The following is a 21328-nucleotide window of genomic DNA, read 5'->3' as shown; positions in this document are numbered from 1 at the left end:
AAATAGTATTATGGAATTTTTACATCCATGCCAGGAGAGACAGAGTTCCGGAGTAAGGTCTCATCTGAAAGCTGGCACCTCAGACAGTACAGCAATCCCTCAGCACTGAGCTCTAACCTAGGCCATGTGTCAAAGTCTTTGCTGTGGGGCTTAAACCCACGATTTTCTGAATACAAGACTGTTGTGTGCTGCACTGAGAAAAAAATTAACATGGGATTCACATTATTGAACTAACTTTATTTACACCTCCCCAACACAGAGGGCAGCAAAGAGGTCAATAGACAAAATTCTCAGTTCTTGCAACATGCTCCTGAGACTATAGTGTTACCACTGAGCCAGAGCTGACACTGCTACATCTAAAATGAGCATGAGGTTTGAGATGTTAAAGAGAGAAAGAACTTGAATCTACGCAGAGCTTCTCTCATACTAAAGATGTCCAAAGAGCTTCAGTGCCGTCCAAATCAATTAGATTGCCCAAGTTTAAAATTGGGCAAATAGTGCAAAACCAATTTCCATTACCATTATTGTTAGATTTAGCGTGTTAAATGTGGTGGCTACTTGGAAAAGCAGGAGGCATTCAGCCAGTCGTTCACACCTCATTAAGGCTCACTTCTGAATGATAATGGACTGAGGATTAATTTCTGAGGGTATGTTACTACATGAGCTTCATTCCATTGAATTTAGAAGATTGAGTGGTGATCTAATCAAGGTCTTTAAAACAATAGAAGGATCAATAGGGTTGATGTAGAGAAAATGTCTCCTCTCCTCTGGTGGGAAAATCCAGAACAGAAGTAGGCAGTTTACGAGTGAAATCCGGAAGGACTCTCTCACACACAAAGGGCAGTGGAAATCTGAATCTCACCTCCCAAAAGGCTGTGGATGTCGGGGGTCCAATTTCAAGATGAGATTGATAGATTTTTGTTAGGTAAGGGTATCAAGGGATATGAAACAAAGACTGGGAAAATGAGCTGAGGTACAGGTCAGCTACCATCGATTTGCATGGATCAAGGGGCAGATTCGCCCACTCTTGTTTCTTCTGCAGAGGAGATCATCTTCAATCACAGATCACCTGTTATGGGTTTTTCAAATAACAGTTTCACCTAAATCCAAAATTCCATCTCTAATTACAGGTGATTATACAAACTGACGTACATTTTCTTGACATACAACAGGCCAGCAATCTCACTCTCACTTCACAGTCACTCAGTGGGTCTTCATTAAAAGATGAGTAAATTACCAAATTGTTGCCACAATCAGCTGCTCATGAGCTTGCAAAGAATGGCAATAATCAAGTCTCAGTCTTTTAAGGCTCAAAAATGTTCCCAAATATGGGAAAGGGGAAAAGAAGACTTTGTCATAAAAAAGCACCTTCCACCACCGCAAGACGTCTCAAGGTGCTTTTCAGCCAATGGTATACTTTTGAAAGAGTGCTCACTGTTGTACTGTAGGAAATGTGGCAGCCAATTTGTGAACAGCAGGTTCCCACAATCAGCAATGACATAGGGCTCATATTATCTGCTACTTAGTGATTTTTTAAATTAATTTATGGGATGTGGGTGTCCCTAGCAAAGCCAGCATTTGCTCTGGAGGGTTGTACAGACTTGAAACATTAACTCTGTTTCTCTCTCCACAGATGCTGTCAGACCTGCTGAGTTTTTTCCAGAATTTTCTGTTTCTGTTTCAGATTTCCAGCATCTGCAGTATTTTGCTTTTATTATTGCCCTTCCCTAATTGCCCTTGAGAAGGTGGTGGTGAGCTGCCTCCTTGAACGCTGCAGTCCATATGGTGTAGGTACACCCTCAGTGCTGTTAGGGAGGGAATTCCAGGATTTTGACCCAGTGACAGTGAAGGAATGGTGATATATTTCCAAGTCAGGATGGTGAGTGGCTTGGAGGGGAACTTCCAGGTGGTGGTGTTCCCAGGTGCCTGCTGCCCTTGTCCTTCTAGATGGTAGTGGTCATGGGTTTGGAAGGTGCTGTCTAAGGAGTCTTGGTGAGTTCTTGCAGTGCATCTTGTAGATGGTACATACTGCTGCTACTGTGCGTTGGTGGTGGAGGGAGTGAATGTTTGTGAAAGGGGTGCCAATCAAATGGGCTGCTTTGTCAAGCTTCTTGAGTGTTGTTGGATCTGCATTCAGCTAGGCAAATGGAAAGTATTCCATCACACTCCTGCCTTGTGCTATGTAGATGATGGACAGGCTTTGGGGAATCAGGAGGTGAGGTACTCAGCACAGGATTCCTAGCCTCTGACCTGCTCTTGTAGCCACAATATTTATATGGCTAGTCCAATTCAGTTTCTGATCAATGGTAACTCCCAGGATGTTGATAGTGGGGAATTCAGTGATGGCAATGCCATTGAACGTCAAGGGGTGATGGTTGGATTCTCTTGTTGGAGATGGTCATTGCCTGGCACTTGTGTGGTGGGAATTATTACTTGCCACTTGTCAACCCAAACCTGGATATTGTCCAGGTCTTGCTGCATTTGGACATGGACTGCTTCAGTATCTGAGGAGTCGTGAATGGTACTGAACATTGTGCAATCATCAGTGAACATCCCCACTTCTGACCTTATGATGGAACTAAGATCTTTGATGAAGTAACTGAAGTTGGTTGGGCTGAGGAACTCCTGTAGTGGTGTTCTGGAACTGAGACAATTGACCTCCATCAACCTCAACCATCTTCCTTTGTGCTAGGTATGACTCCACCCAGTGGAGAGTTTTCTTCCCGGTTCCCATTGACTCCAGTTTTGCTAGGGTTCCTTGATGCCACACTCGGTCAAATGCTGCCTTGATGTCAAGGGTGGTCACTCTCACCTCAAGAGTTCAGCTCTTTTGTCCATGTTTGAACCAAGGCTGTAATGAGGTTAGGAGCTGAGTGGCCCTGGCGGAACCCAAACTGAGTGTCATTGAGCAGGTTATTGCTAAACAAGTGCTGCTTGATAGCACTGTTGATGACCCCTTCCATTTACTGATGATCAAGAGTAGACTGATGAGGCGGTAATTGGCCAGGTTGGATTTGTCCTGTTTATTGTGCACAGGACATACCTGGGCAATTTTCCACATTGCCAGGTAGATGCCAATATTGTTGCTGATATTGATTGAGGAATAAATACTCGCTGATGATAACTCACCTGTTCTTCTTGAAAATAGTGTCTTGGAAGTTTTAATATCCACCTCAGAGGGGATTATGGGACCTCTGTTTACTATCTCATCCTAAAGAATTTCAAATCTTCCATACTCTGATTGAATTTACATTTAATGCATTCAGAAATCCATATTGCATGAATTTGAGATGGTAGAGATGAATCATCCATGTAACATATGAGAGTTGCCCTACTTAGAGGGAACTAATTTCATTGTGTGGAAGGAAGTAGATACAAGGCACAATGAAGACAACTACAGCAATCTAGGGGGGGGAATTTTAAACATTATCACCTGGCTAAAAACAGTTGATAGCAAATCAGCCCCTGTTTTACAGCCTGGCAGATTTTCTTTTCAATTTTGCCTGTATTTTCTGGGTTTTGTCCAATGTTAAAAGTGTGGAAGATATGGGACTTGTGTAAACAGAGCAAATAACTATGTATCTTCTTAACCAGACTCCAGCATCATTTATGAAGCACAAAGCTTCTGAACCACAAAGTGGTCATTAGATATGAATTCAATGCGAAATTATGTACAGAAAGTTAAATAAAGAGAGGGAAAGGAATGTGAGACTAAGGGGGATGGAAAGTGAAGGTAAAAATAAATGTATGTAATGTATTTTTTAAAACCCCAACAATAATGAAAATTTAAAGGAATGAAACACCATACTTGCAATAGCTAATTTTCAATGTCAGAGGAGTTATTTTCTTTGTTCTTTCTTGGGATGTGGGCGCCACTGGCAAGGCCAGCATTTATTGCCCATCTCTAATTGGCAGTAATTAAATCTGATCACACTGTAAAAGGGTTACTTACACAGGAATGGACAAGCCCTAACTTTCTGTGGCAAGGTTATTCTGTGTCTAGAATGCCAGTAAAGAAATTTCATGCTGTTTCACACATTTCAATGGGGAGCCAGGCAGCAAGATGCTGCTTTCACACAGCTTCTAAAGGGACAGCGCATCTCGGACAGCAACATCTGGATTTTCATGTTTAACTACACACATGCTCACTAGACGATGGTGTCCAATTTATACATAAGAACAGTGAGCATTGTTAACAGTTAATTCTGGGCCAGTGAACCAGATTTTACTTGTTTATGGTTCTTAAAGAGTACATCAGTCAGTAACTACCTGTGTTGACACATGCACAGTTAAATGCACAGGATGCCCAGCTCCTCCAGAAGTTGCACTATAACAGCACCTCGCCGAGAAACTCGGCATTGAAACATATGAAGGGTGTGAAGTTGTGGTACTTAACCAGTAAATACTCATGAATTCACCAAAAAATTAGGGTTTGCCCATTCTAGCATAAGTAGTTAACAGTGGGTTAAGACTTAATTGCAAACCTAGCACTGAAACTTTTACAAGTGTGGACTCTTATTCCTTTGGATTTTAATTATTTTTGGGCATTTTTAAACATTTGAATTTTCAATCACTGCAAGTCCCAGAAAATAAACCCAAAGTCTATGGGCAAGTGGAAGAGGGAAAAGTGGACGGCACTGTTCATTCGCTACTGACCACAAAATCTGGGCCATTGTGTTCAGACAGTTAATTTTACAAAAGCCAACTGTATTTCACAGATTCTTACAACACAGAGGGAAGCCCTGCACCCTTGTGTCTGCGCCAGTCCATCAGAGCCCACCAAATAGCCTCACTTTCCTGCTCTTTCCACATAGCCCTGCACATTTTCCTTTTCATGTACAAACCCAATTCTTATTGAATCCGCTTCCACCAGCCTTTCAGGCACAGCATTCCACATTGTCACAATTCACTGTGTAATAAAAAAAAAATTCTCCTCATCTCCTCTCTGGTTCTTTTACCAATCAACTCAAATCCTCATCCTCTGGTTACCATGCCTCCTGCCAGTGGGAACAGTTCATCTTTATTTACTCTATCAAAATCCTTCATGATTTTGAACACTTCAATTAAATCTCTGATCTAAGGAGAACGATCCCAGAATCTCCTGCCTATCCCCGTGCGCTGTATCATTATGAATAATGGCATTATTATAAATAAAGGTTTTCCTTGTTGTCTGTATCTCACAGGAAGGAAATCAGCTGACAAAAGATATCCAGGAAATTATACTTCTTAAATTTGCCAATGAAATTCGTTCCTCACAATTGTGACAAGACTTCAACCACCCAAATTCAAGAACAAATTTGAGAACCAAGAAGAGGCCCGCAAACTCCCAAGTTGTTTTGAACCCAACCTCCCTCCTTCAACAGTTGCTGCTTGGCCTATTGCACGTGTTCCGGTAGGTCCTGCTTTTAAACTGATCTGCTACTTCTGCACCAACGACAGAGGTCTTCCTTCAAGATGAGTGGCCCAGGTTTGAGCAATTATGCCCCTGGGGTTTGTTTTGTGTCTCACCTTCTCACCACCATCTTCAGAGTCCTGTGCGAACCTTTCACGAGGCAGATTGCCTCTTGCCTGTAGCCAGTGAGGATCACATCGTTGATGCTGACCATCTCATCTCCGACTTGAAGCTTGCCCATCGCCGCTGCTTTGCTTCCCTCCTCAATCTGCAATGAAACAGACAGATTGAACAAGCACAGAAATTCTCAATTTCACACTGTCCCTCCACTCCTCCCAAATCAGTTCATTTATGGTGATCTGCAATGTATTGCCTGAAAGGATGGTGGAAGCAGATCCAATTCTAATTTCTCTCATTCCTATGGAAAATTATCACCATTCATAAACCCAGAACAACAGGAAAGGGGTGCTCTTGAATCAGGTAACAGTACAATATAGCACTTGACCGAGTGTGACATCAAGGAGCCCGAGCAAAACCTTAGTCAATGGGATTCAGAGGGAAAACTCTCTGCTGGTTGGAGTCATACCTAGCACAAAGGAAGATGCTTATGGTTGTTGGAGGTCAATCATCTCAGTTCCAGGACATCACTGCAAGAATTCCTCAGGGTAGTGTCCTAGGCCCAACCATTTTCAGCTGCTTCATCAATGACCTTCCTTCCAACATAAGGTTAGAAGTAGGAATTTTCACAGAAGATTGCACAGCGTTCAATGCTATCTTCAGATACTGAAGCAGTTGAAGTTTGTATGCGGTAAGAACTGGACAAAATTTGTGCCACACAAGTGCCGGGCAATGACCATCTCCAACAAATGAAAATCTGACCATTGCCGTCACTGAATCCCCCACCATCAACAACCCGGAGGTCCCTTTCTCCTTTAAATCTGCGTCATTGCACCTCTCCTGATTAAACCAACCCTTGACCTCACCATCCTTCCAAATACCATCCAGTCACCAGCCTCCCTTTCCTCTGCCAAGTCCCGGAACAGGTTATCTCCTCCCAAATCCAATTCCACCTTCTCTGGGGCTCCATGTTCGAATCCCTCCAATCAGGTTTCCGCCCCTACCACAGTACTAAAGTCACCAATGACATCCTACATGACTGACAAAGGTAAACAATTCCTCCTCGTCCTGTCTACAGCCTTTCTCACAATTGACCACACCCATCCTCTTCCAACACCTCTCTGCTGTTGTCCAGCTGAATGGGACTGCACTCATGGGATTCCATTCTTGTCGATCTAATACTCGTCAGAGATTCACCTGCAATGGTTTCTCATCCTGCTACCACACTGTTACCTCTGGTGCCCCCCCAAGGATCTAACCTTAGGGCCCTCCTATTTCTCATCTAGGTGCTGCCTGGAGGCACATGTACACTTGGGACACCCAGCACTACCTCACCAACATAGCCCTCAATCCTCCATTGGGGCTAAATTATCAGAATGCTCATCCAGCATCCAGGACTGGAGGGGCAGCAACTTCCTCTAATTAAATGTTAGGAAGACTGAAGCAAACATCCCTCGGATGGTTTCCATCTATGTGTGGAATGAATTTTGTCTTGTGCATCAATATTAAGGCAATGTGCGGATATGCACCACGAGCAGGAACAAAAATGTAACATATGTAACATATATTTCTATCTTTTATTTTTAAAATGTTACCATAGGCATGGAAAAAAGAACGTCAAAGCAAGCGATAATGAACAAAATGCACTGCTAAAGACATTAGTCTGATATGAAATCAAATAAAAAGTAAATAAACATTGCAAAATTTTCGATGCTTTTGTAGAATGTTACTTATATCTGTTCCTTTGATGCCTGAAATCAATATTTTTTTACACTTTCTTTAATGCTTGAAATTACCAACTCTCTTAATAACTTGCCAAATCTTCAATATCTACCACATGCTCACCGGAGGGAAGGGGCTCGGTGGGGGTGGTGGGGGGAGGCGAGGGGCCTCAGGAGGGAAGGGGCAAGAGGCCTTGAGAGGAAAGCGGAGAGCGCAGGGAAGACAGAAGAGGGCGGATGCGGCGAGCCATGGGGATTCAGAAGCGAAGCGGTGAGCAGGAGTGGTGATAAGTGAGGCCCATGTGAGTGACGTTAACAGTGACGTGCACGGCACGCAATGGACAGGTATGCAGCCGAGCAGGCAAAGCAGGGCACTTAGAACTGAAGCCGTTACTTTCCGTCCCTGCTCCAAGTCCTGTTTCCTAGCTGTTGACTCCTTCCCTCTCCCGGGCAACAGTCTGAGATGAAGTCAGTTTGTTCTCAAGCTCGGTGTCACATTGCTCGTTTTGAGCATAATGCTGCTGCATTTTCTACAAGTGTGATGTGTCAAGTGCTTTGGAATGTCCCACGGTCATGAAAGGCACTATATAAATGTAAATCTCTCTTTTGGAAAGATTGAGAGCCATCAAGATAAATGAGCAAGTGCAAAATGGTGTTTATGTTTGTGTTGACCTATTTTTCCAAGTTCCACATTCTGAAGCAAATGGAGGGATGAATTGACTCCTGGTCCACCTCTCAAGTGGAGGGAACGGTTGGGAACCGGAACAATATTTGCATAACTCCCAGGGAGGGGGAGCAGGCACTGAGGAACAGCATCAAATCAAACAGGTGCTCTTTGTACCAACTGTTGGTATAAGGACCATTCCCTGGGGGGACGGCAAGCGAAAACAAAATCTATAGAATGTTGTTCCACAAACAACTCGAGCCTCACAGTGACATGTTTTATTTTTATTTCAAAGAGAGGCATTGTTTTTCGCACCAGCTTTAACCCTAGCACTAGGTTGGTTAGCAGTTCAAGCGGAGTACTGTACAAACTGAAAATGTTGCTCTCCCTATAACACACACAGACACACAGAAACAGACGCATGCACAGACAGACAGGCACAGATAGCAACATCTAAAACCGACAGTGTCTGGGAATCCTGCCCTTCTGCCCCCATTTCAGTCGGACCATCGACGTTTATCTGATTAACAGGCTGACCAGCTACAAAGACAACAGAGCCAGCCAGCTGTTCCAGCTGAAATCACTGAATTTAGTTCTGCAAAGCCCTCTCCCACACACTCATGGGAGCGCCAAGGGAATGAGGCCATTATAACCTGCCAATACTATAATACTGGCGGAAAGATGTGTCAATGGCACATCAGCACTGAGCGCCCATATTACTGGAGAATATTGCCATGTTCATGCAGATATGCACACATGAATAACAGTGGAATAGGACAGCCTGCTCTCAGCTCTTCTCGAGTCTATCAAGGAACAGGACGAGGCTATTCAGCCCTTTGAGTCCATCCCACCAAACAATTAAATGGTGGTTAATCTGTAATTTAACTTCATTTAGCCAACTTTAATGCAGATCCATTGGCAAAAACCTAGCGAGCACAGTCTTAAAAATTGACTCCCAGCATTCAGAACTTTGTAATGGGGAGGGGAGTTTCAGATTTTCACGACTCTTCGCATGGAAGACTGCTTCTTGGTTTCATTCGGGAAAAGTCTGGCTCTAATTTCAAGATCATATTCCCTTCTCTTGGATTCCCCCAACAGAAGAAATTGTTTCCCCTTTTGTACCTGATCAAATCCCTTGATCTTTTTAAACACTCCAAGACACTTGAGCTCAACTTGTCTAAGGTTTCAGTGAATAAAATAAACGTCATGTACCTGCAATTATGTTCCCAATGGAGCTAGCAAATCCCCATAAAGTTTGATTTAAGAGTCTGTAAAGATATATACTTTTCATTTTTAAAATACCTCAATTTTCCCAGATAAGTTACTCCTGGCTGTAACGGAGAATCACTGTTAACAGCAACATGCTGAAAAGGACACTAAACATAATGTAACAGCCAAGAGTTCATTTTCGGATGAGGACATCGCTGGTAGAGCCAGCATTTAATGCCCAACCCTTCTTCGCTTAAATTGAGTCTGGCTTGCCGGACAGTCAGGGCTCACACTGAGGTGGGACTGGAGTCACGTATGGGCCAGACCGGGTATGGTCGGAAGGTTTTCTTCCCAAGAGGACACTGGTGACATTAGCTGGATTTTTACAGCAATCCAACAGCTCCATGGCCCCTTCCACTCATACCAGCTTTCATTCTCCATCTTACATCTTTAAATTGATCTCAAATTCTCAAGCTGTCACAGTGGGATTTGTTGCTATGAATTATTATAACTTAGCTGTGATGCTATGTTGTACAGCTCTATGAGTTGTTAGCTCTGTCTAAATCATTTCCTACATTACATTACAAAAAAGATATTGCACTGGCTGTAAAGCGCATTGGAGGATCCAATGGTCATGAAGGCGCTACATAAATACAAGTCTTTTCTTCTTTAAATCCGCTAAAATTACAAGAAAACTTTCATGTGCTTCAACTATTTTCCCTAGCAATGGAAGTGATGGGAAATTGATACAGGGATGCAGTGCAGCCATTTTACAGCTATGAAATGGGCACAAGCCAGACCAATATAGCACTGGGACATCCTGCAGCTAGTCTGCACAAGCATATAAACCCATCACTAAATTGGTGCCACAATACTGAATAAACAGCAGCTCTGCTAAGGTGCCCACAATCACTTCATTTTCAGGGGTGCAAGAGAACCTGGTCATCTCCAAATCCATCTGCACATCACGTGCCATCCCAACATATACTGGCAGTCGACGAAAATCTTGGGATGCCCTGCCAGCATTTTAGGGGCACCTTCACCACCTGGACAGCAATGCTTCAAGGAGAACATTCAGCACCACTTTCCCAGGGCAACGAAGGACAGACAATAAATCCTGGCCTTGCTAACACCAAGTATACCCTCCAGAACCATGGGCTGCATGTACTTGTTAACCATTTGGAACCCACTACCACTCTTGTGCTTACAAGTGAATGGCCCTTGAACAGCAGCATCGAGTGGTCAAATGTTTGGCAGAAATGTAGCTTGAAATGAATCTTTTGATAATGATTCGTTATCACTCAGCCAGACTGCAGATACCATACCAGATTTTCAAAAAGGTTTACACTCCACACAGGCACTTGGGAGGAAATCTTTGTCCTAGCAAATCCAGGGAGATTGATAATTAGTCGGGGAATAGCGATGGAACCCACCCTCTTCAGGCCTGACCAATTGGTAACAATTCTCCCAGATTTGTCACATGGTGTTCCACAGAAACCACAGGCCTGTATCAATCTGCATTCCTATCGGAATCAAATTTTTAAAATAAAATGAAACTTACATTTCTATAGAGCTTTTCACAACTTCAGGCCGAATTTGATGTATATATGACATGTAGTCTCGGTCATAATGTAGGAAACCCAGCAACTAATTTGTGCACAGCAAGCTCCCACAAACAGCAATGTTAGAATGACCAGATCATCTGTTATTTTTGTGTTGGTAGTTGAAGGATAAATATTGACCAGAACCCCTGGCAAAACACTCTTGCACTTCCTCGAAATAGTACCCTGGGATCTTTGACATCCCTGAGTACAGATGGCACCCAGGAATATCATCTCATCATCTCAACAATGCAGCTCTCCCTCAGTTCTGTACTGGAGTGTCAGCCAGTGTATGTTCAAGGGAATGATGTGGGACTTGAACCCACAACCTGCTCACTCAAAATAAGGGGTCTCCCATTTCAGATGGAGACAAGGAGGAACTTCTTCACTCAGAGAGTCATGAATCTTTGGAATTCTCTTCCTCAGAGTGGGCTACTGAATATATTCAAGACTGAGTTAGACGGATTTTTGATTGGCAAGGGAGTCGAGGGTTATGGGAAGGTAGACAGAAAAGGGGAGCTAAGGCCACAATCAGATCAGCCACGATCTTGGGCTGAATGTCCTACTACTGCTCCTAGTTCTTATTTAGTGGTGACAGTACAGCAGAGAAAACCAATCACTTTGTCTCCTAGTATCCCCACAGCAAGTCACTGCAAAATGATCCAGAAAACAGGCAGCCTTGTCCAATCATTAACCAACTGAATAGAGGCCAAGGGCAGCATCCTACTGCTGTAGCTAGCTGAGCTCAGCTACGCAGCACAGTTTGGAGCACAACGTAAACTGACCACTTCTGGACTATGGTGCTCAGAACCACAATGATCAGTGGGCGTGTGCATCCAAGACATTCCCTTCATTTTTTTTTAAATGACAATCAGCTTCTTCCAGAATCAGGAGCAGATTAATTCCCCTTTAATAATCACCACAGATATTCTGCTTACCAGGGTGCCAGACCTGCAAGCAGTAAGAGACAACACATCGCCTTTAAATCTTTTAACTCAGTCCGTTGCTGCACTCCCAAACATCACGTCTTGTTCCCCTGTAGCTAGGGGAATTAAAGGGGAACAAGTTCTGTCGAAGGGTCATGAGGACTCGAAACGTCAACTCTTTTCTTCTCCACCAATGTTGCCAGACCTGCTGAGTTTTTCCAGGTAATGTAGTGAGGCAAGCTGCTTATCTGGGAATATTAAGGCACTATGATTCATTCACCCTCTCTCACTAAATCCAAATAAAAATGAGGACATTGGCAACCTGCTGTGTGGATGAACACAGGCAGACTCTTATGTTTTCTCCTCCCAGAAACATCATCAAATACAAGGGTCAGGAAGTAATTTCCAATCATTGCCTTTGACTAGTCAGCTCCGTACAAGTTCTGCTGCCTGTTTCTCCCCTCCCACTCACAGCAATGACAGTTTGAGTTGGCAAACACCAAGAGAGGCAGAAGCCCCAACAGGGTCATCTAAATTCTCATTATTGGATTGAATACCTCTGGAACCTTGTCCAGCCCTACAAGCGCCTGAGAGGTGTGAAATTTTGTTGGGCAATATCCTGTGAAGCACTTAGGGGTATTTCAGCAAGCTAAAGGTGCTATGTAAAGGCGGGTTGAGTTATAATCTCTTTTTACAACCAGAAGTTGGGGTTTGAATTCCGTCACATTGGATAAAAAGGGGTCACCTGCAGATGGGGTGGAGGGATTCTGATTGAAAGGAGTTGGGAGCCTTCCCAACCCAGTCCCATCACTTGTCGGACCACTGCATAGAGGAAGCCAGCAGTCTGTCAGTCCCACCCAGACTGGGAAATCACACTGTTACAGAGCAGATTGAGGTGATTTTCTGGGGCTGGGATTCAGGTTCAGGTGCATTACTGAGACAGAGAAGGTGCTTTATTATATATCTGTGTCCTCTACTATGTTTGACTTTGTTTCGTCTGATGTTAGGACATTGAGTGCAGGATATTGGAAATTATTCCATTCCCAGTGTCCTATATCATCTGCAACACTTTCAAACTTGAAGTCATCGTCTCCTTCTTTGAGCAGCTTACTCACAGAATTTTACAGCAAGGTCTGAGTTTCAGGCCTGACCTGTACCTGTGACAGCAGATGGTATTAGCTGTGTCTGCTTATCACTAAAACTGCTACCTGTGACAGCAGACGGTATCAGCTGTATCTGCTTATCACTAAGAGGTGGGCAGCAGTGAAAAGGCACAAACACCTCCAGAAAGACTGATAGTTTCGGGGAGTGGGATTGGGGGGTGGGGGGAATGAGGTGGTGAGTGAGTGCCTGGAGGTGGTGAGCAGGGTCCTCAATAGGGGAAAACGCCATTGAAAAGTGGGCGAGTTAAGCCTCAGATTAACCAACTGTCGTCCATAACGTATCAGAAATCGACACAGCCACAGTCCAGAATAAGGTGACAAAAGACAGAGTGGACACAGTCTCAGACACAACGCCAGGAATCAAGGTGCTGCATTGAGTGTGAAGGACAGTCACTGGAAATCAGATCATGATCAACCAAGATGAGCATAACAGGGACAGAAAGAAATCTCTGGTCTAACCAACCTGTCCTACACAATTGTGATATTTTATACATCACAATAATATACTCTCATAATGATGATGTTAGGTATAAAGCATGATACCATATCGGCCTCCTCCCAAGGTCCCCAGCATCACAGATGCCAGTCTTCAGCCAATTCGATTCACTCCACGTGATTTCAAGAAACGGTTGAAGGCACTGGATACTGCAAAGGCTATGGGCCCTGACAATATTCCAGCAATGGTACTGAAGACTTGTGCTCCAGAACTTGCCGCATCCCTAGCCAAGCTGTTCCAGTACAGCTACAACACTGGCATCTACCCGGCTATGTGGAAAATTGCCCAGGTATGTCCTGTACATAAAAAGCAGGACAAATCTAACCGAACTAATTACTGCCCCATCTACTCTCCATCATCAGTAAAGTGATGGAAGCGATGGATCAACAGTGCTATCAAGCGGCATTTTCTTTAGTAATAACCTGCTCACTGATGCCCAGTTTGGGTCACCCAGCTCCTGACCTCATTACAGTCTTGATTCAAACATGGACAAAAGAGCTGAACTCCAGCGGTTAGGTGTGAGTGACTGCCCTTGACATCAAGGCCACATTTGACAGAGTGTGACATCAAAGAGCCCTAGCAAACTGGAGTCAATGGGAATCAGGGGAAAAACTCTTTGTTGGTTGGAGTCATACCTAGCACAAAGGAAGATGATTGTGGTTATTGGAGGTCAATCATGTCAGTTCCAGTGCATCACTGCAGGAGTTCCTCAAAGTAGTGTCCTAGACCTTCAGCTGCTTCATCAATGACCTTCCTTCCATCATAAGGTCAGAAGGGGGGGATGTTCACTGACGATTGCACAATGTTCAGCCCTGTTCACGACTTTTCAGATACTGAAACAGTCAATGTCCGAATGCAGCAAGACTTGGACAATATCCAGGCTTGAGCTGACAAGTGGCAAATAACATTCACATTACACAAGTGCCAGGCAGTGACCATCTTCAGCAAGAGAGAATCTAACCATCATCCCATGACATTCAATGGCATTACCATAGCTGAATCCCCCACTACCAACATCCTGGGAGCTACCATTGACCAGAGACTTGAACTGGATTAGCCAAATAAATACTGTGGCTACAAGAGCAGGTCAGAGGCTAGGAATTCTGTGGTGAGTAACTCACCTCCTAGCTTCCCAAAGCCTGTCCACCTTTGGTGGATCTACAAAGCAGAAGTCAGGAGTGTGATGGAATACTCTCCACTTGCTTGGATGAGTGCAGCTCCATCAACACTCAAGAAGATTGACACCATCCAGGACAAAGCAACCCGCTTGATTGGCACTCCACAAACATTCACTCCCTCCAAAACCAATGCACAGTAGCAGCAGTGTGTACCATCTACAAGATGCACTGCAAGAACTCACCAAGGCTCCTTCGACAGCACCTTCCAAACCCACGACTGCTACCATCTAGAAGGGCAAGGGCAGCAGATAGATAGGAACATCACCACCTGGAAGTTCCTCTCTAAGCCACTCATCATCCTAACTTGGGAATATATCACTATTCCTTCAACGTCGCTGGGTCAAAATCCTGGCACTCCCTTCCTAACAGCACTGTGGGTGTACCTATACCACATGGACTGCAGCGGCTCAAGGCAACAAATCATCACCACCTTCTCAAGGACAATTAGGGATGGGCAATAAATGCTGGTCTAGCCAGTGACATCCACATCCCATGAATAAAAAAAAATGACCTATTCACTTAGCTTAGTGAGCGAAATCACTGAGTGGGTCTGCCACTGATTCACAAGCACCAGACGTTCACAAGGTCAACGGGCTGTGCTGATGTTAGCTGATCTGAGTCGGAGCAGCAAAGGTGGAGCAAATAATGAGGGAGAGATTGGAAGGAAGCCCACTTCTGATTGCCATGGACAGAACACCATAGGGGCCCCTGTTACCTGTAGAACAGAACCTGTTCGCCCGGGTGCCCTTGTATATGGATCACAAAAAATTAGCATGCAGGTACAACAAGTGGTTAGGAAGGCAAATGGAATGTTAGCTTTTATTGCCTGTGGAATGGAATATAAAAATAGGGAAGTCTTGCTATAGCTGTGCAGGGAATTGATGAGGCCTCACCTTGAATACTGTGTTCAGTTTTGGTCACCTTACTTAAGGAGGAATATGCTTGCATTGGAAACAGTTCAGGAGAAGATTCACTAGGCTGAGTCCTGAGATGAAGGGTTTGTCTATGAGGAAAAGTTGAGCAACTTGGGCCTAGACTCTTTGGAGTTTAGAAGAGTGAGAGGTGATCATATTGAAAAAAGATTCTGAGGGGGCTTGACAGGGGAGATGCTGAGACGATGTTTCCTCTTGTGGGGAATCTAGAACAAGGGGGCAGAGTTTAAAAATAAGGGGTCTGGCATTCAATATGGAGATGAGGAATATCTTCTCTCAGAGCACTATTAGTCTTTGGAATTCTCTTCCAAAGACAGTAGTAGCTGCTGGGTCATTGAATATACTCAAGGCTGAGTTAGATAGATTTTTGATCAACAAGGGAGTCGAGGATCATGGGGGACAAGCAGTAAAATGGAGTTAAGGCCACAATCAGATCAGTAATGCCTTTATTGAATGGCAGAACAGGCTTGCTGGGCCGAATGGCCTACTCCTGTTCCTCTTTCTTATCCTCTCATGACAAGGAAAAGCAAGAAGATTTTGCTTAAATTGGAATCTGATTATATACAGATTAATAGCTGAAATATAGGAACATTTTCAACCATGTTGACATTCACAAAACTACGAAAGCCTTTAAAAAAAAGAGGATTATGGGGTTTAAGTGGAAATGCTGTTAGCTGCTAATTATTGGATATGTGGCCTTTTCACCCTGACTCTCTTCACTAGTAACCAGTTTCCACGCAGAGCCACACCCAGCAATAACAACCTCTTCCTGCGAGAATGCAACCAATTCTCTAAGAACCCAGCGTCTGCCCTCCACACCCACAACCTTATAGACAAGCTTATTGTAAGACACCTTGTCAAAAGTTGTCTGAAGCCCCTCATCCAAAACATGGCACTCTGACCATGCAGCACTCCCTCAGTACCGCACTAAGCATCAGCCTAGATTTGGTGTTCAGGGGTGGGGCTTGAGCCAATGGCTTTCTTGCTCCAGTAAGAGTGCTACTACCACTGAGTCTCAGCTGACACTGAAGAAAAGGCCTATAGTTTCAGTGCGCATAACACATGGTGGGAATCTTGCCCCTCTCCTAATAGCCCAACAGCCAGAAAATATTCCATAGAAACATACTAAAGCTTGAATGCAGAAGGAGGCCATTCGGTCCATCATGTCTTTGTCAGCTGAAAGAAGTAATCCAGAGTGATTCTACTTTCCAACTCTTGGTCTGTCGTCCTGTAGGTCACTGCACATATCCAAATATTTTTAAATGTGATGAGGGTTTCTGTCTCCACTACCCATTCAGGCAGAGCCCCACCAGCCTTTGGGTGAAACATTTTCTCCTCAACTCCCCATTAATCCTTCTACCAATCTATGCCTTTGGTAATTGGCCTCTCTCCTAAGGGAAATAGGTCCTTCCTCTTCAATCTATCTAGACCGCTGATAAGCTACCTCAAGTAAATTTTCCCTCAGTTTCCTGAGTTCCAAGGAAAATGACCCTAGCCTATCTCTAGTTTTCGTCAAAGCTAAAATTCTCCAGTCCAGGCAACATCCTTGTAAATGTCTTCTGTACCATCTCTGATGTGATCATAGCCTTCCTGTAATGTGGTGGCCAGAACTGTACACAGGACTCTAGCTGTGGCCTAATTAGTATTTTATGGAGTCTGAAATAGCCTCCCTTCTTTTATGTTCCATCCCTAGGCTAAAAAAGGAAAGATTCCCTTGTGCTTTAACAACTTTACTGATCTGTACTTTACTGTTTGGGGATTTGTTGACATGCACTCTGCTCTGCTTCTCTACTCTTCTCAGTATCCTCCCAGTTATTGTTTATTCCCTTGTCATGTGTATCCTCCCCAACTGCATTATCTCCATTTCCTCTGGAGTGAATTCAATTTGTCACTTTTCTGCCCACTTGACTAGTCCATTGATATCTTCATAGAACCTACAGTTTTCTTGCATCCTATCAACCACACAGCCAATTTTCGGTATTATCTACAAGCTTCTTAATCAGGTCCTCTACATTTAAATCAAAATCATTTGATATATGCCATGAAGAGCAAGGGACTTCGTTCTGAAGCCTGTGGAACCCCACCACAAACAGCCTTCCCATCACAAGGCCATTGTCCTTTCCTTCCAGTCACTGAACCAACTTTGGATCCAACTTGCCATTTTACCTTAAATCCTACGGGCTCTTACTTTTCTGGCCAGTCCGTCATGTGGAACATTGTCAAAGCCTTGCTAAAAATCCTCATTGATCTTCTTTGCTACCACTACAATTTAATCAAGTTCATCAGACACGACCTTCCCTTAATTAATCTGTGCCTTTCTAAATGACAGTTTATGCTGACCCTCAGCATATTTTCCAATAATTTGTCCATCACTGAGATTAGACCAACTGGTTTGTAATTATTCAGTTTATCCCTTCATTCCTTTGTAAACAACAGTACAATGTTAGCAGTCCTACAGCCCTCCTGCACCATGCCTGCAGCCAGAGAGGATTGGACAATGATGGTCAGAGTTCCCTTTATTTCTTCTCTTGCTTCTGTTATTCACTTTCAAAAATGCTGAGCCCCTTAACATTTCCTCTCCCACTTTGTTTATCCCAACCAATACTTCAGACTCCTCCTTAGCTACAATGCCTGCATTTTCCCCCTCTTTCATGAAGACAAATGCCAAATATTCATGAAGTAGCAAGGCCGCTTCTTCCACCTCCCCACACAGGTTACCTTTTTGGTCTTTGATTGGTCCTAACCTTTCCTTAGTTACCTTTTTCCTTTTTGTTTATTTATAAAACATCATCGGATTTTCCTTGATTTTGCTTACCAATGTTTTTTCATGTCCTCTGCTTTCCCAGTTTCCTTATTAATTCCATCCCTATGTTTTATATATTTCTTTAGGCCTGCTGCAGTATTGAGCTCTCAGTCTCTGACATTAGCTTTCCTTTTTTGCCTTATCCTACTCTGTATACTCTTGGACATCCAAAGGGCTCTAGGTTTGGGAAGCGCCCCCCCTTTTTCCTTCTGGGAGATGTTGCTCTGAACCCTCTGAATCTCTCCATGGAATATCTCCACTGTTTTGACATGGATTTGCCATGCAGTTGCCGTTTCCAGTCCACTTTGGCCAAATCATATCTTAGCTTTTTAAAAATAGCCTTTCCCCATTTTAAAGCTTGTACTCTTGGTCTATTTTTATCCTTTTCCATAACAATGCTAAATCTAACTGAGTTACGATCACTACCACAAAGATACTTATCCACTCATACCCCATTCCACATTCAGCTTCATCTGTCCAGCTTCATTTCCAAAAACAAAATCCAGAAATGTCCCTTTCCCTGTTCGGTTTGCTACATACTGGCAAAAATAGTGCTCCTGAATGCATTTCAAGAATTCTGCATCCTCCACACCTTTCACACTGATTTTATTCCAGTTATTATTAGGGTAGTTGAAATTCCCTAGTAATACTGCTCTATTGTTTTTGTATTTCTCATCTACTTTCCTACATATTTGCTCTTCCATCTCCCTCTGAGTATTTTGGGATTTATAGTACACTCCCAGCAATGTGATTGCCCTTTTTTTGTTACTCAGTTCAACCCATATGGCCTCATTTGGTGATCTTTGTTGCATATCATTCCTTTCAACATCTGTGATTGTTTCTTTGACCAATATTTAACCCTTTTTTTTTTGCTGCAGCTGTGATATCATTGGAATCAATTTGGACACGACCTCTGGTTGTTCAACTTCCCCCCCTCCTTGATCCTGGCACCAGGGAGACAACATACCACCCTGGAGTCCAGTCTGCAGTTGCAGAAGCCCCTAACTATCAAATCCCTTATCACTATTGCTTTTATGACCTCCCTCCTCCCACCCCCTGTACAGGTGAGCCATCAATGTTGCCATGGTCTTGTGTGTAAGCTCCCCCGCAAGACCTGCCTCGATGATGGTCAAGATACATACAACACATAAATATGGGCTTGAGACATAATTCTTATTCTTGTAACATACACACAATTGATCTCATTAATCAGAGACAAAAACATGATCCTCACTAGTTTAAACCAAATACCAATAGAAATTACTATGGCCATGGGTGTGGATACAAGAGACATAGTTTTAGCCACGTGAACCAATTTTAGTCAAAAACCCCTTACACAAGTCACTCAATAAAGGTAAATGTACTTCATGTGTGTATATTTATTAACAAACATCTACCACCATCCAGTAACCGAGGAAGTAAACATACGAACAACCAAAAAACGCTCAGACTCTCTGCTTTTCAATTCAATCTGAAGTTCACATGCATACCCTGTGAGAATATGGGTATTACAATCATCCCCCCAATAACTGTGTCTATTACTCATCATTTATAAACTGATCAAAAATGCAGATTACCACATCAGGGTTCATTGGACAATGCTCGGTCTGGAATGAAACAATCCAAAATGAAATAGAATTGTCAGTCTATTCTGAAAGTGCTGTCATTTGCACATCCACAACACAAAGGTCTTCCCTCACCCTGCCTAGCCCAGACAGAATGCACACCTTGCTGGTGAACAAACCGATGGCTTGCTCGGTGAACTCTTGATAAAATAAACTCTTAAACAAATACTAGTCAAATGTCCAACTGGTTTCACTTCTTGCCATACAACATGCAAATCTCACTCGTAAGAAACCGAGCATGGTTTTTACTGAGATAAAACGAGGGCCGGTCTCTGTCCGTGAGCAGTGAGTGCTGCTGCAGGGGAATCCAATTCTACCACTCTGTATTCCAAACAGATTAACACTTCATTCCAAAGACATTGAAACAGCGCACATTTTGACACGATATTCCATTTTAATTCAATTCATACTTTCCCTGTCATGGGAGCATCTTCTTTGATCATTGATCACCAAGCCTCCCTCATAATACGTGACCAGCTTGTATCGTCCTATTTATTAGTCCTATTTTAAATCACTCCAGTATTGGTGACCATGCCTTCAGCTGCCAATGCCAAAAAAACTGGAATTGCCCCTCTAAATCTCTGCTAAGAAGCATCTCCAAACCTACCTCTTTGACCAAGCTCTCCATGCTAATATAGCTTCGTGCGGCTCAGTCTCAATCTTTTACTTTATACCACTCCCGTAAAGTGTCCTGGGTCATTTTAGTGCATAAACACGTTATATAAATATAAAAATTGTTATTGTTTGACTTTCTTTTGGAACAGTAGTAACCCCTCGGTGAATCTGATGAACCCTATTTAATGCAACAGCATCTCATTATTCTGCATTATTTCTTTAAACTTGGTCAACTCAGGATTTCCTTTTAAACTAACGCCGAGGGTTGCCAACTCTCACGGACTGCTCTGGGATCTCTGGGCACTGCAGGTTAATCTCCTTAAACACTGCTGCATGCAACCATGGGAGAAAAATTATGGGGGCCTGAGACAAAAATTCAGTCTTCTTCCCTCAATTTCTTTGAACACTTTCATTCCCCTCACTCCCGATAACTAAGAAAAGCGCCATTTGACTGGAGAGGGCAGTTGAAGGCAGGGGTTCATGCAACAACACCTCCAGGAACACTACCAGCCAGAGTTGGTAACCTACCTAATAGCCTTTGCCATGAATTCAGAGTGAGTGGGCTGTGAGTAGGCATCAGTTGGATATGGTTCTGATTGAAGGCAGGCTACTTCCATGATTTGAGAAGTCTGGTTCTGTTCAATGCTGTGCTGCGTTAAGTAGCAGAGGTCATATTGAATACACTATGGACTCAGCCTCTGCTTAATGTCTTTGCCCTCCTATAGAGAGACATTTGCTGCCACATGCTGTTTGACATACTCAACTGCTTTTTCCTACAAGGATGGGCGTCTGATCCGACACAGCATGTATAAGTCAAAACCCTAATGCTGCTTAAAGGCAAACAACACATGAGCCATTTGTTGGATTCACACTGTTCTTGCAACAC

General features: G+C 43.5%; 1 protein-coding gene across 3 annotated transcripts in view; it reads right to left on the bottom strand.

Annotated features, from left to right (window-relative positions):
- shroom2a (shroom family member 2a) overlaps positions 1-21328 on the bottom strand; it is a 247364-nt gene that overhangs the window by 130924 nt on the left and 95112 nt on the right. For 2 of the 3 annotated variants that reach the window (XM_041211557.1, XM_041211559.1), the window contains exon 2: positions 5509-5660. The exons of the other annotated variant lie outside the window; for it this stretch is intronic. In XM_041211557.1, coding sequence (XP_041067491.1) covers positions 5509-5660 — 152 coding nt within the window. The remainder of the gene's footprint in view (positions 1-5508; positions 5661-21328) is intronic. 3 annotated transcript variants of the gene reach the window in all.

Source organism: Carcharodon carcharias, chromosome 18 (assembly GCF_017639515.1).
Source record: "Carcharodon carcharias isolate sCarCar2 chromosome 18, sCarCar2.pri, whole genome shotgun sequence".
NCBI classification, from domain to species: Eukaryota; Metazoa; Chordata; class Chondrichthyes; order Lamniformes; family Lamnidae; genus Carcharodon; species Carcharodon carcharias.
Note: the sequence above shows the minus strand (reverse complement) of the source record. Positions and strands in the feature narration are given on the sequence as shown.